Source organism: Myotis nattereri, assembly GCF_964212035.1.
Source record: "Myotis nattereri genome assembly, chromosome: 5".
Taxonomy (NCBI): domain Eukaryota; kingdom Metazoa; phylum Chordata; class Mammalia; order Chiroptera; family Vespertilionidae; genus Myotis; species Myotis nattereri.
In genome coordinates, this window is record NC_138080.1 from 28,401,125 (window position 1) to 28,423,233 (window position 22,109).

Sequence of the window (22,109 nt, forward strand, 5' to 3'; positions counted from 1 at the left end):
CTTTAATTTTGTTACCCCAAAATGAGGTTGAATTAGGCATTGGGTAAGGTTCCCTCTGTGGTGAGATTCTGAAGTCTTCCATGCAGAGCTCTGGGCCTCTGCCACCAGAGCCAGCACCCCTTGTGGGCCATGAGCTGAGGCGCTGCGCTGACAGGGACCGGGTAGGGCTGTTCTGTGGCCCTCCTGTTACCCCCGGTCTACATCTCTCACTCAAGGCCCATCGCTGCTTCTAGTTCTGCTCAGACCGTCACAGTCTCTCCCCAGTGTGGCTCCAGGACCCCTGCCCTCCTGCTGGGGAGAGGCACCAGGGCCACCCTAAGGGGGCATGAGGGGGAACATGTAGACAGTGACCAGCTTGAGCCCTCTGCCCTGTCCTTGGGTGTGGATGACAGGTCCAGGGCTCAGAGGTTGGCGTTCTGTCCATACTCTGATTTCCACGGTCCAGCATTACCAACCCTTTTACACAGTGGCTGGCAGGGCCCAGGGCCTTCCTGGCTGTCCATTTGGCTCCTTCCCCCACGGAACAGGCACCATGGACTTGGCTTCCCTCGAGCATAGCAGTGGATCAGGACTGCCTCTCCTATTTCTTTCAAGACGTGCCAACTGCCATGCAGTACTTAATGTTAATAAAAGGCAGTCCAAGTTATTTTCAGCTTGAATGATGGAAAATCATGAACAAGTAGACTATACTGTGTGTAACACGAAATATCTGATGTTTCAGGTCCAGACTGTGCAACACGTGTACCCATCCCAAGTGCAGTACGTGGAAGGCGGAGACGCCGTCTACACGAATGGTGCCTTGTACGTGGTTTCCCCTGCCCTCGGAAGGGTCCTCACAGAGAACCTCAGGCCACGTCTGGAACCTTCCTTCACGACTCTCCCACCTTTTTCCTTTTGGGGATGTGTTTGCACAAATCCCTCCCCCTTATCCTTTGGGTGCTATGTTGGAACCATTACTGTGGTATTAGGTCATCACAGTCCTATGGAGATTTCAGAAATCATACACTTTCGTAGTTTTTACTTCTAGAAAAGGTAGTCTTAAGAAAAACAAACCGTAACCCAAGTCTAAAGATTCAGTCTTCACAATCCAGAAGCCATTTCTATCTCTGCTTTCTCCTCCTGGCCTTTGTTAACCTCTGGCTTTTTATGATGTTGATATGACTTGATTTTTTATTTGTCAGGGACTTATAGGGTTTTCTGCTTGTGAACTATGTAATTCTTGGGGCAGAAAATAACACATTTCTCGGGAAGCTCATTGGACTCAAGACATAAGTCCTTTTGCTCATTTGATTTCGACAACTCCCCTTTGAAAGTTCAGGGATCAAGCATGAGAGTGCGGTTGTGGTAAGGAGCTGTGTGAGCTTCTACAGCACAACACCGAAGGTTCTAATACATACACAGACACATGTGAGCGTGTGTCAAACCCATGACATCTGAGCAAGGTGTGTAGATTGTACCAATGTCGAGTTCTTGGATTCGATTGTATTACAGTTATATATGATGTCACTGGGGGGTCAGGATGGGAGTGCACACCTCCCAGAGGTTGGGGCCACCTGCCACCTAGGGGGGCCTTCCCTCAGGACAGGTCATAGCCTTTAGTTACCACCAAAAAGAAACCATTACCAGCTGCCTTTGGCTATGGCCAGCATTACTGGAGTGGAACTTAAAACTTTATGGGATAACATACATAGTTAGCTAAGCATTTAATCCAGATGTTAAAGTAATATTAGACAAATTCTTCATACACTTAGAAATTTCCTTTTATTATGCAATTTCATTTTTTAACCTTTTTTGATAGAATCGCAGACTTACAGGAAGTTGCAAAATGGGAGACCCTTCACCCAGTCTCCCCCTGTGGTGACATCTTTTTTGAGTATTACTGTAGGACAATAGCAGGAAAGTAACACTGGGACAGAACTGTTAACTAGCCCATGGGTCTTATTCCATTTCACCAGTTTTGACTCCTGTGTGTGTGTGTGTGTGTGTGTGTGTGTGTAGTTCTGTGCCATTTTTTCTCGTGTAAATTTTAAAATATATATTTTTTTATTGACTTCAGAGAGGAAGAGAGAGATAAAAACATCAATGATGAGAGAGAATCATGGATTGGCTGCCTCCTACACGCCCCCTACTGGGGATCGAGCCCGCAACCCCAGGCATGTGCCCTTGACCGGAATCGAATCTGGGTCCCTTTAGTCTGAAGGCCGACGCTCTATCCACTGAACCAAACCAGCTGGGGCTCATGTATAAATTTCACATAACCATAATAAGACACAGAAGTGTTCCATCTCCATGAAGGAGCTCCCTCATATGACCCCTTCATACTTAGAATTTTTAAATGATCAGTTTTTGATGAGTCCGCATGTGATCCTGAATATTTTCAGACGATTGCTTTGAACTCTGTGCTGCATAGGCGTTTGGTGTCTGACTTACCCCAAATGTTCAGTCTCATCAGGCTTCCACTTTGACATGAAGTTTTGCAGGATTCCTTCCAGACTCAGAGGAGGCACATTCTCTCTTTCTGACAGGCGGACGGCCTATGCCTATAACCCCGAGCCTCCAATGTATGCCACAAGCAGCGCAGCATCTTACTTCGAGGCCCCGGGCGACGCCCAGGTGACCGTGGCAGGTTCCTCGCCGACAGCAGTCCCCTCCCACAGCATGGTGGGCATCACCATGGATGTCGGGGGGAGCCCCATTATCTCCAGCACAGGAGCCTATCTCATCCACGGGGGGATGGACAGCACCAGACACTCGCTGGCCCACACTTCCCGGTCGTCTCCAGCAACGGTATGTACGAGGCTCTCGGGCAACAGGACCCTGGATAGACTAGCAGTAGAAGGAGGGATGGTGAGCGGAAGGCAGCGGGAGCCCTGGAAGGGAGCCCTGCCAGCCCCAGCCAGGCCCTGTGACCCAAGGCAAGTCTCAGCTTCTTTGAACCTCAGTTCCTCCACTGGTTTAAAAAAACCCCACAAAAACGTTTATCTTCCATCATGGGCTATTACGAACACTGCATATTTGTAAGAAGAACTCCATACCTGTATGTGCTGCTGCTGATGTCATCATTATTATCAGCCTCTGAGAGGCTTAGGTCCGTCCACCCATATGAAACTAGACTGAATAAACAAGAGGAAATTTCTCTTAGGAGCTATGCCGAATTGCTCCCGCCATGCCCCTGTCCAAAATAACATCTGCTTTAAAAACTTACCTTTCAAAACTCTAGTTTCCATATTTACTTTTACTTTGTAAATAAATACAGAGCTGTGTGACTTTCCTGTGTGTACAGCCCTGAGTTTTGACACACTGCACGTTTGTGTAACAACTGCCACAGTCAGGATCCTGATGGTCTCCCCTAAACTCCCTCCTGGTATTTGCAGTCATGACCTCCCCTCACCCACAACCCCTGGCACCCACTGACCCTTTCTCCATCACTAGAGGTTTGTTTTTCCGGGACTGTTGTATGAACAGAATCATTCAGTAATGACCTTCTGAGTTCCGCTTCTTTAACTCAGTATGGCGTCTTTGAGATCCAGTCAGGTTGTTGCATGAGCCAGTAATTCCTCCTCCTCCTTAACGGAGTAGTATTCCTACCTATCCATTCACCAGTTGAGGGCAGTTGGGGAGATTTCCAGTTTTGGGCGATTATGAATAATGCAGCTATCAGTCCTCACCGACAGGTTTTTGTATGGACATATGTTTTCCTTTCTTTTGAGTAAATAGCTACGAGAGGATTGCTGGTTGATACGGTAAGTGTGTATTTAACTTTATCAGAGATCACCAACAGTTTCCTCCAGTGGCCGTACCATTTCACATTCCCCCAGCGATGTGTAAGAGCGCCTGTTGCTCCACTCCTCGCCAGCACTCCTTGTTGTCGGCATTTTTTCATTTTAGCCATTCTGATAGGTGTGTAGTGGTATCTCATTGTGGTTGTAACTTGCATTTTCTTAATTGCTAATGATGGTAAGCAGCTTTTCACGTGCTCATTTGCCTTGTATATGCTTTTGGTGATGTGTCAGTTCCAGTCATTTGCCTATTTTTTAAACTGGATTGTTAGTTTTCTTATTGTTAAATTTTAAAAATTCTTTGTGTTCTTTATAAGTCCCCTGTCAGATAAGCAATTTGCAAATATTCTCTCCCAGTTTTTATAGTGTCTTTTCATTCTGTTACAAGTGTCATTTGCAGAAAAAAAGAATTTTTTTAAAATAAAGTCTTATTTATTAATTTTTCTTTTTTGAAAAGATCACACTTTTGATGCCATGCCTGAGAACTCTTTGCCTATCCCCAGGTCATAAAAATTTCCTCCTATTTTCTTTGAAAAGTTTTATAGTTTTACATTTTGTAGTTAGACCTGCTTCATTTGGGTTAACTTTTCTATAAGATGTAAGGTTTAGGTTGAGGTTTATTTTTATGCATATGAAACCACCAGTGGCTCCAGCATCATTTGCTGAAATGACTGTCCTTCTTCCATTGGATCACTTTTGCATCTTTGTCAAAAATCAATTGGTCGTGTGTGGATCTGTTTCCGGACATTCTGTTCTGTTTCATTGATCTATGTGCCTGTTCTTAATTACTACAGCTTTATAGTGAGTGATTCCTCCAACTTTATTTTTCTTTGGTATTGTGTAAGCTATTTATATAAATTTAGAATTTTCTATATCTATAAAAAATTCCTGGTAGGTTTTGATTAAACAGCATTAAACCTGTATGTCAGTTTGGGGGAGAATTGAGTTGGGTCGTCAGTCCATGAACATGGTATGCTTTCCCATTTACTTAGGTCTTCTTTTATTTCTTTCATCAGCATTTTGTAATTTTTAATGTGCAGATCCTGTACACATTCTATTAGGCTTATACTTAAGTATGTCATGTTTTTGGAGCTATTGTAAGTGGTATTGGTCTTTATTGTATTTTTAAAAATTATTTTTTAAACCAAGCGCTGGCCAGTTTTATTAAAGAAAAATCTTGCATGATTTGCTTTTCACTAATAAGTTTTGGCATGCTTTTTATGATACCAGAATCACCTAAATCAATGATAGCCAGTGTGCATACTCTAGTATTTCCACATGCTGTGCCCAATTCAGCATTACTGCCACTGTAGTGATGGACACCATGACATAGTCCTCTATTTCAGATTTCCTCAAGGCTACACAGTTGTTGATGAGGATGACCAGTTTCACTTTGCCTGATCATCGTCAGGGTTTGTTTGTACCCCAGCATGTACTTTTTTCACTTTGCGTAACAAATTGGAGCCTAGAGTTGATCGACTCCAACAACTTTCATTGTCTTTGCAGCCACCATCTTCTTGCCTTATGTGCAGACAGCCCCCAACCTAGAACATACAGAGCAGTGGTATTGATTTTTTAATTCAGTTTCTAACTGTTCATTGTTAGTATGTGAAAATACGGTTGATTTTTTACTGTTGTCCTGCAACCTTGTAGAACTCACTTTTTAGTTCTAAGAGTTTTTTGTTGTCTGCAAATAGGAGCAATTTTCCTTCCTCCTTTTCAATCTGGATAACATTTTTTTTTTATTGCCTTTTTTTGCTGGCTAGAACTCTACTGTGTTGAATAGGAGCAGTGAGTGGACATCCTTTCCTGGTTCCCAGTCTTGGGGGGAAATCTTTTCATCTTTTACTGCTAAGTATGATGTTAATTGTAGGTTTTCATAAATGCCCTATTTCGGGCTGAGGAAGTTACCTTCTATTCCTAGTTTTCAGAGAGTTTTTGGATGTTGAGCTCTGTCAAATGCTTTTTCTTCATTGATCATGAGGTTGTATTTTTTTTGTTTGTTGTTTTTTTAAATATATTTTATTGATTTTTTACAGAGAGGAAGGGAGAGGGATAGAGAGTTAGAAACATCGATGGGAGAGAAACATCGATCAGCTGCCTCCTGCACACCTCCTACTGGGGATGTGCCCGTAACCAAGGTACATGCCCTTGACCGGAATCGAACCTGGGACCCTTCAGTCCACAGGCCAACACTCTATCCACTGAGCCAAACTGGTCAGGGCATGAGGTTGTTTTTTTGTTTAGACTGTTAATATGATAGATTACACTGATTGATTTTCAATTAGAAAAATCTTCCTATTTTGGTAGTGGGCTAATCTGAAATAGAAGGTAATGTTTTAGCCTCATCCCTGTTCTTTTCAGGCTGTTTTGGCATCACCCCGACATCAGAGCGGCTTGCTGTCCTCTCTCTTTCTCTGTGTGGACTGCTCCCCAGAACCTGGCTTGGAGGACAGGTGTAGAGAGAAGTCACTTGCTTTCTAGAAGCTGTGATGTGTGGGGCAGTGTCCACTGCTCAATCCGAGAGGCCCTAGCTTCCACCTCACCTCTCAGTTTTCCAGCTGTCAGCTCAGCAGGGGCTGGGAGGACACAGGGGGCCAGACACGCTTCTCCCTTAGAGGACTGGCTAGATGGACTCAAGATTAGAGCGGCTAGTGATCAGAAAGTGCTCCTCGCATGCCATGTTAACTTTCATGGATATGGCAGGCTCAGTTTTATCAGACTGTACCAATTTATAGTAGTAGAATATACCAGAATTATAGGAAACAAGTTTACTGAGAAACAGCAGCATTCTCTCTGATCCACACCCTCTTGGTTGCAAGCAGATGTGCAGCTCAGACTTGGAGCACTAGCTCCTGTGGTTTGTTGTTTGGGTTGCCTTTAAGGAATCAAGTTTTTAAATCAATTGGAAATCCATGAATGGACTGTGTTTTAACACACATCCCCATGAAAGCCCCTAGGAAGTGATAATTTCAAATGAGAATCTGATCCCTGACTCTGCCTTCTCTGTGTTAATTTATCGGCTTGGCTTTGGCATGGGAACATCTCACAAGGATGCAGCATATAAGAGCTGAGGGACTTTCTGGGAGCCATGAACAGAAATGGCCCTGAGGCTTGCAACAGAAATAAAATATGGCTCCTGCCCTGGCTGGTGTGGATCAGTGGTTAGAGCATCAGCCAGGGCCAGGAGCCATAGGATTGTGGTTCTGGCTAATGCTCTAACCTGAGATCCTCATACAGATAGAAGGTTGTATCTCGGTTGCAGGATCCCCACCCCAGTCAGAGCGAGTGCAGGACGCAACCGGTTGATGTGTCTCTCACATCAATGTTTCTCTCTCTCTTCCCCTCCCCTCCCCTCCTCTCCCCTCTTTCTTCCTCTCCCACTCCTTCCACTCTCTCTGAAAAATCAATGGAAAAAATATCCTCAGGTAAGGATTAACAAAACAAACAAACAAACAAACAAACAAACAAAAAATATGGCTCCTATATCCATCCTTTCACATCTGCCAATTCTTTCATGTTAGAGTTATGGGATTTTAAGTTAATCCTGAAAAGGGAGCATGAAGATCAGAGCAAATCATCACCTACACACTCAATAAGTGATTTCAAACTTTTGGTGACAAATTGTCTTGAGTCTATTTCTGGTTAAATTTTCTTTTTAATTTTTTTTTTTTTTATATCAGAGAAGAAGGAAGAGGGAGAGAGAGAACCATCAATGATGAGAGAGAATCATCGATCAGCTGCCTTTTGCACGCCTCCTACTGGGGATCAAGCCCACAACCCAGGCCTGTGCCCTGATTGGGAATTGAACTGTGACCTCCTGTTTCATAGGTCAATGCTCAACCACTGAGCCACACCTGCTGGGCTAAATTTTCATCAGTGTTATAAATCTTTTACTAGTAAAATACATTTTATGAGTTTATTTGAGCCAACCAGAGGACATTCCAGGAAGCAAGATCTCAAATGCTCCTGGTATTATAAATCTTAAAAGAGTGATTTGTCCAAATGATGAGTTTTTTGTTTGTCTGTTTGTTTGTTTTCAATCTTCACCTGAGGATATTTTCTCCATTGATTTTTAGAGAGAGTAAAAGGGAGAGAGGGGAGAGAAAGAAATATTGATGTGAGAGATACACATCAATTGGTTGCTTCCTGCACACTCCCCAACCAGGGCCAGGGATCAAACCTGCAATCCAGGTATGTGCCCTTGACTATGAATCTAACCTGTGACCCTTCAGTGCACCAGCTGATGCTCTAACCACTGAGCACACTAGCCAGGGCTGAAATGGTGAGGGTTTTTTGTTGTCTTTTTTTAATATATTTTATTGATTTTTTACAGAGAGGAAGGGAGAGAGATAGAGAGTTAGAAACATCGATGAGAGAGAAACATCGATCAGCTGCCTCCTGCACATCTCCTACTGGGGATATGCCCGCAACCCAGGTACATGCCCTTGACCGGAATCGAACCTGGGACCTTTCAGTCCGCAGGCCGACGCTCTATCCACTGAGCCAAACCGGTTTCGGCAATGGTGAGTTTTTAATAAAATTTTCTGTTGCACTTTTTTTTTTAAAGTACATTGAGAGATTTGCTTTTGTCATTTCAGCTCAGGTCGAACCTCTGACACAACCTAAAGGGCAAAGTGCCCAGGATGCCAAATTTAAGGAGGGTTTCACCTCCAAGTGCTGACCCTGCTCAGGCTCGACCTTGAGCATGAGCACCTCCTTAAATTTGGTGCCCTGGGTGCCTTGTTGGCCCCACCCAGTCCTGGCCCAGTATGTAGACTTATATGCCTCTGGCCTAATCAGATTTTTATACAGCATGCACATGTAATATTACCTACATAACTTTAAAATGCTTAATTAACAAAATAAAGATGGACAAACAGATTTAAAATGTCCCATTTCCCTAAGCCAGCCTCCCTCTCTCCCAGGGTGAGCCCACTGTTTCCCCTTATTCCTCCCTGGCCCTTGGGGATGGACGCTTTCTACAGGCATAATTCTAGGATTTATGTTCCTGCCTCAAAATTCCCATTGTGCTGCTTCCTTCTTTTAAAATACTCCCCAATTTCTTTAAAGATCCAAAGGGGTTACTCATGCAACATCTAAATGTTTATTATCTCCACTTATGGTCATGTAAGTATGCTGTATTTTAGGATGGAGGGTTAGCTACTGCAGGTTTCTGTCCTTGTCCCAACTTTTCTCTGGTCTTTCCAAGGAACATCCCTGCCCCTTCCCAGGAGGCATGGTCTGGAAATTGAATTAGGGAAGACCCAGCCTGGATTAGCAGGTATTTCATCAATAGTTATCATTGCTGGCCCTTTGTAGGGGCTACCTCTGTGGCAGGTCCTTTTAACAAGGTTATTATGGATGGCCATTGGGGTAGATGCTAATAAACTTGAGAAGTAACCACACCCTCCATTAGGAGGCATTAATTTAGCCCTTAATCAGGTAAAATCTTGGTAGAATTATACATGAAAGGAAAGGGCTTTAAAATTTTTCTTTCACAATTTTTAAATAATTGGCTAATTTTAATATACTTGGGAGCTTTAAAACTAGTCTGCTGTCTGCTATTACGTTGGGTCCTTAGAGACACTGTATCTTTTATCACAAGTATTATACATTTTCTGTCCTCCATCTGAATGAGTCTTTAAAGCAGGCCTTCTGTTAACAATTCATGTAGCAGAAGCAACTGATATTAAATGACCAATAAAAAGGAGTACGTGCTGCATTGCACCAAGTCAAAAGTAAAGATTAAGTGACCTATAAATCAAGAAACAGATGCATAAGCGTATGCATAATTCTAAAATGTGAAGGAGATTACCAGAAGTTCAAAAAAAGAGAAATGATTTTAGAAAAAGCTGCCAGGGCTAGGGTTAGGGGTGGGGCACCACTGCAGCCTCCGTGGTTCTTTGGTGCTATTGGACACATGGCCGTGCATGTAGCACTGATGAAATTTTTAAAATGAGCTCCAGTCAATTATAAAATTAGTTTTCATTTTAAGCATATATAAAGGTTAAACCCTAACTTCTCCAGCCACCGAGTGGACTGTTAAAGGCCCTTGGTTAGATCAAGTTCAAGGGCCAGATGCTCCTTTTCAGGGATGCTGCAGAAGTCTCCCATGCAGGGCCAGGAGGTGGCGCCATAGCGCCCTCTGCTGGACATGCGTGTGCTCTGCGCCTTCAGTCCTGACTCCAGGGCATCAAAGTGTCTGGCATCTGTCCTTCTGGGGTTTGACGGTGTTTTCCTGACCTTTATCGTCTTCAGATAATTAAGTGGTATTTTAAAACACAGTAAACATCTTGGGATACTCACAGTACATTCAATTAATTTCCTGTATCTGGACTTGTCTAAATCCTATTTAATAGCTATGGGTTTTTGAAGATGATCTTATACAGCGAATCTTAACCTATATTCTTTTCTTTCCCTCTGTACTCAAGATACCATGATTTTTAGCAGTCAGCCTTAAATATGACCAGTGAACCTGTGGGTGTCCCCAGGACCCCTTAAGGGGGTCCACAAGGTCAAAACTTTTCATAATAATACTAAGCCAATACTAGTTACCATTTTCGCTGTGTCATCATTTGCAGTGATTGTGCAAAATCAACACCCTTGAAACAGATGAGCACAAATAAAGGCAGAGGCCTCTTCTAGACAACACTGATCTTTTACCATTATGCTTTCGATAAAAAAGAAAAAGATAAAATACCAGATACCAGTTTTACTTAGGAATGTCCTTGATGAAGTAGTAAAAATTACGAATTGTATTAAATCTCGATCCTTGCTTACACGTCTTTTTAATATTCTGTGTGACAAACAGCTCTTCTGCTGTCTGCCAAAGTATGATGGCCATCTCAAGGAAAAGCTCCTGTGCAATGAGTTGAGTGGAACTAGCCACTTTTTTTGAAATGTCATTTTTTCCTGAAAGAATAACAGACACATTGTGATCATTCAGACTCAGAGATGTGGCAGACATTTTCTCAAAAATAAATGGTATGAACCTGGTGTATCCACAAAAATAATTGACAGATTTTATTGCCAGTACTTTTTTAAATTAAAAAAAAGCAAAGAGTATTTTGGAAAACCGGTATCTTTTCCAATGAGGTTGGTAGTGATATTAACAAATGTGATTTTTCAATATTATGTAATGAAATGTGTCAACATTTGGAAGATCTGCAACTCATTGAATGAATATTTTCCAAGTGACCAGTGCATGATGTTAAAACTATGCATGTGAGTAAAAGATTCATTCAAATTGCAAGAGAGACTAATGGATTTTTTTATATCTTTTTATTGAGGTAAAATTCACATAACATAACATTCACCATTTTAACCATTTAAAAGTGTACAATTCAATGACATTTAGTACATTCACAATGTTGTGCAACCATTACCCTATCTAGTTCCAGAACATTTTCTCCTCCCCAAAAGGAAACCCTGTACCAGTTACTTCCCATCCCCTTGGAACCAGTCTGCTCTCTGTCTGTGTGGATTTGCCTCTTCTGGACATTTCACATCGATGAATCATACAGTGTGTGGCCTTTCGTGTGAGATGTTTTCAGAGTCCATCCACATTGTAGTCTGTGTCATTGTTTCACTCCTTTTCATAGCTGAGTAATACTCCATAGTATGTATGGTGCACACTGTGTTTATCTATTAATCTGTGATTGATATTTGGGTTTTTCCACTTTTTGCCATTATGAATAATGCTGCTATGAACATTTGTGTACAAGTTTTTGTTTAAACACCTGTTTTCAGTTCTTTTGAATACATACCTAAGAGTGGAATTTCTGGGTAATACGGGTTAACTGGGTTTATGTTTAATTTTTTGAGGCACTACCATACTGTTTTCCACAGCAGCTGCATCATATGACATTCCACCTGCAATGTATAAGGGTTCCAATTTCTACATGTTTTCCCCCAACACTTCATTATCTTGTGTTTTCTTTTTAGCCATATTGGTGGATATGAAGTGGTATCTCATTGTGATTTTAGTCTTGTATTTCCCTAATGATTAATGCCATTGAGGATCTTTTCATGTGCTTATTGGAGACATGCCCATTCAAGCCTTTTGCCATTTTTAATTGGATTGTTATTTTGTTGGTGAGTTATGAGAGTTCTTTAATATTCTAAATACAAGACCCTTATCAGATATATGATTTACTAGTATGGGAGAGTGTGGGTTGTCCTGTCACTCTCTTATTAGTGTCATTTGGTGCACAAAACTTTTTAAAAATATTTATTTTTATTGATAGGAAGGAAGAGGGAGGGAGAGAGATAGAAACATCAGTGATGAGAGAGAATCATTAATCGGCTGCCTCCTGCACACCCCCCACACTGGGGATCGAGCCTGCAACCCAGGCATATGCCCTGACTGGTAACCAATCCATAACCTCTTGGCTCATAGGTCGATGCTCAACCACATGCCAGCTTGGCGGTGCACAGAAGTTTTTAGTTTTGATGAACTCCAGTTTATCTTTAAAATTATTTTTAAATGTTTGTGCTTTTGATGTCATCTAAGAATCCATTGCCAAATCCAAGGTCATGAAAATAACCTTGTTTTACATGAATACCTGATGTTTTCCTCTAGGAGTTTTGTAGTTTTAGCTCTTTCATTTATTTCGTTGATCCATTTTGAGTTGACTTTTGTATATGATGTAAAGGTCTAGCTTCATTCTTTTGCATGTGGCCGTGCAGTTATCCCAGTGCCATTTTTTGAAAATTTTATTCTTTTACCATTGAATGGTCTTGACATCCTTGTCAAAAATCAATTGACCATAGATGTATGGGATTATTTCTAGACTCTCAATTCTATTCCATTGATCTCCATGTCTATTTTTATCCCAGGAATGCACTGTATCGGTTACTGTAACTTCGTGTTAAATTTGAAATCGGAAGTGTGAGTCTTCCATCTTTGTTCTTTTTCAAGATTGTGTCGGCTATTGGGAGTCCTTTGCAATGCCATATGAATTTTAGGGTCAATTTGTCTATTTCAGTAAAGCAGTTGGAAGTTTAATAGAGAATTTTTACAGGGATTGCATTGATTCTATAGATCATTTTGGAGAGTATTGCCATATTAACAATGTTAAGTCTTTCAATCCATGAACATAAGATATCTTTCTGTTTATTGTGGTTATCTTTAGTTTCAACAGTGTTTTATAGTTTTCATTGTACAAGTATTTCACCTCCTTGGTTAAATTTATTCCTAGGTATTTTTTCTCTTTGATACTATTGTAAGTAGGGTTGTTTTCTTAATTTCCTCTTCACAGTGTTCATTACTCAGAAATGTAACTGATTTTTGTACGTTGCTCTTATATACTGCAACTTTTATGAATTAATTTATGAGTGCTAATTGTCTTTAGTGGATCCTTTAAGATTTTTTATATTTAAGATCATGGTGTCTGCAAATAGAGATAGTTTCATTTCTTCCTCTTCCATTTGGCTGCCTTTTATTGTTATTGTTTTCCAATTTCCCTGGCTGGAACTTCTGGTACAATGTTGAACAGAATTGGCAAGAGTGTACATAAACAACAGTGGTTGTCCCGTACACTGAAAGGTCGTGGCACTTACCCAGGTTGTGTGTTCCATCCCTAGTTGGGGTGTGTATGGGAGGCAACTGATTGATGTTTCTTTTTCTGGCTTTCTCTAAATTCAGTGGAAAATATATCCTCAGGTGAGGATTAAAAAACAAGAAGTGATGGGTGAAACAGTATTCCTCTCGTTCCTAAACCCAGCCCTGCTGCACTTTCTGGAATACTTGTCCAACCTGCCTTTTTGCAGAAGCATTGCTGAAGTCTTTGCCTTTCCTGGTATTTGAGGACAGACAGTGTATGCTTTAGGTTCACTGCTTTTCCTTGCAGTTCTCTGCCTTTTGTGGTGGGCCACAGCAGAGTTTAAATTTCCATGTACAAGTCAAGGTCAAATTCAGCACATACAAACGTGGTAGCCACACACAGTGGGGTGTTTCTTCCTTTGCTTAGACCTGTAGCACCACTTCAGTCCTCACGTCCATGAGATCCTTAGAACCCAACTAAAAAGTCCCCCTCCCTCAGGAAGGCCTGCCTGATAGCTCCGTTCTCATTGCCGCATATCCCTCTTTGCACAGCTCACACACACTTCATAAACATTCAGGAGCTTATCTCTGTGACATGTCCAGTGACCCCAGGGTCCAATGCCTCTGATGGCAGGGCCTGGGTCTTTGTCCTTGTTGGTATTTTCCCAAAGCATCCAGGGGAGAGACCCTGAATTTGTGACAGTACAGGCTGGCCAGGAAGTCAGTGCTGCCAACTGTCCTTGGGCTCTGTTGGTCATCTGATTCTCCCTAGCAACAGATGACGTGTGTGGGGAGCAGCAGGTGATTATTCTCTGGCTTTGCTCACATTTGAATGTATGCAGTGACTCAATGTTCATGGTGTGCCTGTGCACATGCAGCCCATGTTCACATCACAACCTCATCCGCTGCGTGCGCTCCTCGGGCTCCTGGGCTCATCTGCATGTAACGAAGTAACACGCCTGGCTGTAGCTTCAACTCACGACTTAACCCATCTCCCCTGCCTGCATTAAGCCTTATTTTTATTTTGTAGGCGCTTGAATCATTTATTTGGATATTAATAAAAACAAGTCTTGGCTGATGCTAACCATCTGATTTCCCTTTTTTTTTTTTCCATTTTGTTTTGTTTTGTTTCTGCACACATTTTCTTTAGCTTGAAATGGCGATTGAAAACCTCCAAAAAAGCGAAGGGATCACATCACACAAAAGCGGTTTACTCAACAGCCATGTAAGTGTGTGTCGCCTGGTGGTCTGCCCCACTGTGCACGTACCTGCATGGGCATTTCAAAAATAAGTGAAGGGAATGACTTGATACCTTTAAAATGTTGAAAGGGAGAGAAAAGCTAGCCTAGAGTTCTATATGCAGCAAAAATATCCTACAGTGTAAAGGGGATGGAGGCAAGTTCTTCATTCCTAAAGGTAGATGATCAGAGTACCTACTTCTTCAGAGGCATGTTATGGGGATTAGATTATTTTTTTTAAATATATTTTATTGATTTTTTACAGAAAGGAGGGAGAGGGATAGAGAGTTAGAAACATCGATGAGAGAGAAACATCGATCAGCTGCCTCCTGCACACTCCCCACTGAGGATGTGCCCGCAACCAAGGTACATGCCCTTGACCGGAATCGAACCTGGGACCTTTCAGTCCGCAGGCCAATGCTCTATCCACTGAGCCAAACCAGTTAGGGCAGGGATTAGATTATTTAATACACATGACATGCTTCCAACAATGCCTTGCATCTCACAAGCGTTATAAATAAAGTTAATAATACTAAAATGAGTAACAATAACAAAGTATGACACAGGGTAGGGAATGCTATAAAGTTTCTTAGCTAAGTTTCCTATGATCAGTTCGTGGGGCCCGGGGGGGGGGGGGGGGGGAGGGGTGGAGGTAATTTGAGAAAAATGCAAAGCAACACTTTCCTAATAATTTGGGCTTTGTAAAAAGTCTTTCTCCTTCACTTGCCTCCTGGGGAAAATGGTGAGTGTGTGTCCCGTGCCAGGAGGAGGCAAACGTCTTTGTCCCTGGGCAGCCTCATGGGGCAAGATGGCACTGGTGACAATTAAGAGTCTCTATTTCCTGGGACAGTTTAGAAGGAAAGCTGTGGTCTCCTCACGCTCCTCCCTTTTCCCTCTACTCCTCCTAATGCTCTCAATTTAGCTTTATGTGGAGCTGGAAATTTAAAAGTAGGACAGGCCACTGAAGTCAGAATGTGCTTCTCAAGCACTTAGGTTGGGATTTGACCCCAAATGTCTTTAATTCTCTTGAGAATTAAAACATCAAGAAAAAAGTCCCCTGTAGCCATTCACGATCCTAACTGTGGCCCCATCAAGACTTTCGTACTGGCCAAGTATTGCCTGAAAGGAAGTGGTTCTGAGGCAGAGTGGGCTAGAGAAAGGCCCCAAAACTTCGGGGTTTATGGGTTGGCACAGGTGAGGCCAGCTGCTCCAGGCACACGTGATGAGGGTCTGCACTCCTCAGCCTCAGAGGCGAGTTACTAGAAGGAAAAGCAGCCTCACCGAGTTGTCTCAGAAAAAGCACAGAAGACCAGCAGGCCGCTCCCCAGGGCCCCCCCCCCCCCCCAGGCTAGGTGGGTCGTGGCCACCCTGTTGCCCATCACTGCTGGACAGTTGTCGCCTGTGGGCACAGCTGGGGAGGGAAATTCTTCAGTGAGTGCTGGGAGGGGAGGATACCTACCCCCACCCTGTCAAACTCCAAGCACACTGGTTAGAATGTGTGCAGAATGACAGTCTGCTCCAGGGACCATCTCTGTTCAGTGGGGACAGGCTTGCTTCAGCTGTCAAGCAAGAATACATGGCCACGTCATAGCCTGTGGGCCCAGCGCTAGGTCAGTCCTGGGGAGAGCCCTGTGAGGAAGGCAGGATGGGGGCGCAGACCCCAGCAGGCAGCACGTGTGTCCGTGGGAATTTTAAAATGTCTCGGGAACGCATGCGCTGCTGGTCTGGCTGCAGGGCTGCTCCTGGCTTTCTAACACTTTTCTTTCGGAAGGCAGACTTTCCAGGGTGCTTCCGGCCAGTTTATATTCCTGAGTTGACTTCGGAGCAGGAAAATCTCCCCGTGTTCGTTTTCTCCCTGTTGATCTGTGGTTGAACCTCCTTCCATCAGGAGCTGTTAGCAGGAGCTGGGGCTTGGCAATTTGGAGTCAAAGGGAATAGACAGATCTTTCTAAAGAGCTGACTGCATGCTGAGTGGAGTCCCCTGGAGCTGTCCTTGCAGATGTGAGAGCGGGAGGAGGACGTAGAGATGGGCAGTGTGTCCTGTTCACACCTGTCATGGTCTCAGTTGGCGGAGCCTGCCCTCTGGCCACGGCTCAGTTGTCACCGTGGCTGCCTACACCTAAGATCGCGTTAGTATTGGGCGACAGGGGCCACAATCCCGAATCCTTTGCCAGCCCAATCCAGAGCAGATGAGCATGGCTGGGGGTAGAGGGGAAGGGGGCTGTCACAGTGTCCCCCCAGCATCGGGGGCTATGGGAGCAAAAGGAACAAGAGCTTGGACTGCGAGGGCAGGAGCTCGGTGGTGTGAGAAAACCTGCCTACACAAACCAGTCTGCCCAGGAAGCCAGGGCAGAGGTTTACCTCTGAAACGACCACTGTTTTCTTCCCATGCACTGTCTTGGGGTGGGTGCGGGTGGTGATGCCTAGAGCCCAGGAGGGCTGGGCAGCATGTTCCAGATCCAGCCGATGTCAGGGTCCCCCCAGAGCTTCCCATGCTGCCCTTGGGGGCTCAGACCTAAAGGTCTGTAGGTTGAAGGAACCTTATAGCCTTAATGTGGAAATCCCACAGGAAGGGGGCCTCAAGTTAGAGGTCTCTAAAATAGGGGTGGCTGTGATTTGGTGGCATGAAAACAAGGGATAGCTGTTACAGAGGAAGGAGGTGATGAAGATGGTGCTGGGGATGAAAACACCACCCATTGGTGTCACTGTGGCCTCCCACTGACATGCCTGGCCTCAATCGAGGTCCCCCACCAAGAGCATTGGAGGTGCCGGGCTTCTCCCAGAACCACCACCCGACTGTCCCCCAGATCACTGTGTCAGAAGCTTCCCGCCCCCCCCCCCCCCGACACTCACTGACTCAGGGACCCCACAACATGTTCACCAAGACACTATTATGGGGAGGCAGCCACTGTCTACTAAAATGAACTCTTATTTCCAAACCCTGCTTTTATTAATTGTATTCAGATTATGTGATGTTTTTGTTGTTAATCTTCATCAGATTATATATTTTTTCCCATTGATTTTTAGAGAGAGTGGAAGTAGGGGGAGAGAGAGAAACATCAATGTGAGAGAGACAATTGGTTGCCTCCTGCACTTGCCCCAACCAGGGCCGAAGATTGAGCCTGCTACCCAAGTACTTAATGCTCTTGACTGGAATTAAACCCGAGACCCTTCAGTCCGAGGGCCATCTTTCCACTGAATCAAACTGGCTAGGGCCTATATGACTTTTTAATTAAAAAAAACACACAACAACACAAATTGTCAAAGATCCTTTAGCCTTTAGTTGATGGCCAACCACAGGCCAGTATAATGACCAAGCTGTCACCTTCAGACTAAGATGGGGCTTGGCTAGAGTGGCAGCTTCATGGCATGGGTCCCTTGTCCAGAAGTTGTTCCAAATTATTGTGACATGCCTAGCAGTGGTCTTGACAGGACCATTATTCCTTCACTATTCCTGACTCACCCTCCCTGCCTTGCTGACCCCGTCCCTGCTGCTGTCAGGACAGGTGGTTTTCTTGCAGGGCATCTGCCTGGACCCCTCTCCCAACTCCACATTTTAGTGTCCAGAGCTGAGCCCTGACACCCTCCTAACCCCTCCTCCTCTCACCATTGTCCCTGCTCACCAAGTACTTCCAGCGCTCATCCTTGCTTTCCGCCTCCTCCCGCACCTCACCTGATGCTCCTTGACGTCACCTTCAGAACAATCCACGATCAGACCGCTTCTCCCATTTCCACCACTATGGCCACACACACACACACAGACACACCATCTCTCCCGTGGATTATTAAGCCAACCCTCGGCTCCCACGCCCTTCTCATGGCAGCTGCCATAGTGATCCTACTAACTAAAACTTAAGTCAGATCCTTGCACTTCTCTGCTCAGAAGCCTGCAGGGCCCCCATTGCCCTCCAAGTAGAAGCCAAGTTCATGAAATGGCCTTGCAGGACCTCCCCATCCGTTCCCTGCTCTCAACTCCTCCCTCTCTCCTCCTCTGCTCCAGCCACACAGACCTCCTCACTGTTCCTCCAGCACCAGGCACAGTTCTGCCTCAACAAGCCTGTGAATGGGCTGTTCCTTTGCCCGAGACTCTTCCCCAATGGCTCCCTCCCTCCTTCTTCATGTCTTTACTCATTTGCCCTCAAATCAGTTTCCTTTCATGGTAACTTCTCAGTGCAAACGAGAGAGGAAGTGTAACCAACTGTTCTTTTGGAGAATGGTTTCAGTTCTCCCTGTAGTCGCTTGTACTTGGAGGAAGATAACTATGCATTTTTAATCTCATGATGACCTTGATGTCAGCTCAACAGAATCACCCAAACAGAGAAGTCTACTTTTAATTTAAATAACATGGGGTTGGAGAAAAGGAATCATATTTCCTGAACATTCTCTAGTCTCCCCCGAAGTTCTCTTTCTAACCATTACCTTTGGTAATGGGCCAGGTATTGAACAGCGGGCCAGGTATTACCTTCCTCCCTCAGGACCCCCGGTGCAGTGCCCCTTCCAGCCCACCACCCACCCATATGCCCACCCTCTAGCCCAGGACCAGTGTCATCACGTGGCCCCTGCCCCATCCACCATCGTCGTCATGGGGTTGTCTGGACAGAGGTGGAGCTTAGACCCCCACCTCCCACAAGGATCCTGCCTCAGGCTGGTTCCTGTGCACATGGCTCCTGCCTGTCCCCAAAGCTCATGTGTGGTTAAGGCCTTTTGTACTTACATAGCAGAGTGGAAGCCAAAATCAGACTACAGCTTTGGGGGCATTGTGCTTGGGGCTCCCAGGCGGGCGTGTTGCCCCATGCGGGGACTTCGCTTTCTACAAGGGCGGCTCCTGCCCGTCCAACACTAGCGACCTTTGTGGGCAGCAACTTCAACTTTCCATTCTTTTTCCTGCCTCGGCCTGAGCACAAAGTCCTCCACATGAGCCTCATAGGTATCTCATTCAGTTTCTATCTGTGCTCCGCTCGGTCAGGACCTGCAGGAGATGTTAGTCAATCTCCATGGACAACTGGCCAGTGCAGGGCATGGTGCTCACAGGCCCCTGAGTTTTCTTGAATCTGCCACTTGTCATCAGAATTGATCTTCGTTCCCGTGGGTTTAGGAGACATTTGGTGTTTAAGCAGCGTCGGGGGCGTGTGCATGTTTAAATGATTATAAAGGACAAATTGTACGAGGTCTCCATCCATGTATATTTTTCTCAGTTAAGTTAAGGAGAATGAAAATTGAAGGAATAAAGAAGCAGGTGAAAAGAAGCTACTAAGTAACGTGCCCAGAATCTTTTGAACCCAAATCCATGACAGTAGTAATGAATTTCCTCACCATGTGAAGTGAAGGGAAGGCATGTGGTTAGCATTTTGGTGTCAGGGGGAATCTGACAGTCAGGACTGTGTCTCTTTCTCCAGCTCCAGTGGCTGTTAGATAATTACGAAACCGCTGAAGGCGTCAGTCTCCCCCGAAGTTCTCTTTATAACCATTACCTTCGGCACTGCCAGGAGCACAAGCTGGACCCTGTGAATGCCGCCTCCTTTGGGAAACTGATTCGCTCCGTGTTTATGGGCCTGAGGACGCGGCGGCTGGGTACCAGGTGGGTAGAAGGGGGTGTCTGACAGCCCGCACACCCACCCGTTCTTCCTCTTTGTTTATGTAGAAATCAAGCTTTTGGAGAACATGGGGCTTCCTCCTCCTGCCCACACTTCCTGACTGACATGCCTCTGGGTGGACTTGGAGCTGCCCCAAATTGGCGGCAGCATTGGCCTGGCCAGGGCCAAGGTGCGGGCTGTGGTTCGGTTCTCTTCAGCTCTCTCTTTGTTTGAAATTTTCCATAATAATAGGGGTTTTTTAAAGCTGCCTTGGGATTATCTAATACAGTTGGATTTACTATTTCTTGATGCTTTTCACTGTACTTGGACCAACCTACCATGGCCTGCCCTTGGCCTATACCTGCCAGGGAACTTCATGTGTCATAAACGTCACCAGACAATAATGCGAACACCCCTCTCACTAGAAAAGAAAGTGGCCACAGTCTCCTTAAAGTGAGTGGCCTAGAGATCATGTGGCCGTGATCAGTGACAGGCCTAGCACTTGCTTTCAGTGAGGTTGTATAGAAGTGGGTGGCAGGGAGCGTTCATGCCCTCTCAGAAGCCGGCATCCTGGCCAAGAGAACGGGCAAGTCTTCTCTTGTCCTCTGCCACTTTGATCCTTGACAGAGAATATCTTTACAGAATATAGCCACAGAACTGGTTTTCTGACTGCAGGACTTCTCAGAGCCTTTATCATACTAAAATACAAGAGGGGACCCTCCCAGAAGGGGAGGTAGTGTGCAGAGTTTTCTAAACCTGTCTAGCCATGGGACAGCTTGTAAGCATTTCCCATAAGGTCCAGAAAACACTGAACCCAAGGGCCCAAAGTGCAGGTGCCAAAACAGAGCACATCTGTCCTTTAGGACATCTGCAGGGAGAGCTGACCCTGGGTATTTGGTTTCTAGGGGCAACTCAAAGTATCATTACTATGGGATCCGTCTAAAGCCGGACTCGCCCTTAAACCGGCTGCAGGAGGACACCCAGTACATGGCCATGAGACAGCAGCCTGTGCATCAGAAACCGAGGTGAGTTACCGGGTTGAGGCTGGCCTGAGGAAGGGCCTGGATTTTTCTAGGGAGGATGTTTCTCAAACATTAAATACATTCGTATGAGGGGACTCCCATTCTGCAGTGGAGAAAACAGACTCATTAACCTCAATCTCCAGTGTCCTGGGAGAGCCAAGGCATTCACCTCCACTGACATGAAGGGAGGCCAGAAGGACTTGGGGCCGAGGATGCAACCTCAAGCTAACAGCACTTACAGAGTGCTCTCTTTTTTAAAAAAAAATAGACATTATTTTTTAAAGTGATGTTAGGTCACAGCAAAATTGAGTAAAAGATACATATACTCCCTGCCTCACACACGCACAGCCTCCCCACTATCCACATCCCCTGACAAAGTGGCACCTTTGTTTCAGTCGGTGACCCCAATAAAGTTCCAGTCGATGACCCCAATAAATCAATGACTCTAACAGCAGATGAATGGATCATTAAAATGTAATATACATATATATATGCAATAGAATAGGATTCAGCCGTAAAGAGGAAGGACATCTGACACATGACAATAGGGTTGAACCTGGAGGACATTATGCTCAGTGAGAGAAGCCAGACACAAAAGGACAAATATTAGAGGAGGTCCAGACATAGAAGGTCCCTAGAAGAGTCAGATTCATAGAGACAGAAAGTAGATGGTGGGAGCCAGGGGCTGGGGAAGGGCAGGGATGGGTTAGTGTTTAATAGGGACATAGTTTTAGTTTGGGAAGATAGAAAGTTCTGGAGGGGGATGGTGGTGATGGTTGTACAACTATGTGAATGTACTTAATGTCATAGCTATACACTTAAAAATTATTAAGGTGGTACATTTTGTTATGTATATTTGACTACAATTATTTTAAAACTAGAGGCCCGGTGCATGAAATTCGTGCATGGTAGCGGGGGGTAGGAGGGGCGTGGAAACTCCCTCAGCCCAG

At 44.7% G+C, this 22,109-nt stretch overlaps 1 protein-coding gene across 1 annotated transcript in view; it reads left to right on the top strand.

The window, feature by feature from the left end:
* RFX2 (regulatory factor X2) overlaps positions 1–22,109 on the top strand; it is an 88,818-nt gene that overhangs the window by 49,662 nt on the left and 17,047 nt on the right. Inside the window, exons 5-9 of the mRNA XM_081092489.1 lie at positions 722–801; positions 2,526–2,787; positions 14,477–14,551; positions 19,961–20,142; positions 21,043–21,162. Of these exons, the coding sequence (XP_080948615.1) occupies positions 722–801; positions 2,526–2,787; positions 14,477–14,551; positions 19,961–20,142; positions 21,043–21,162 (719 nt within the window). The remainder of the gene's footprint in view (positions 1–721; positions 802–2,525; positions 2,788–14,476; positions 14,552–19,960; positions 20,143–21,042; positions 21,163–22,109) is intronic.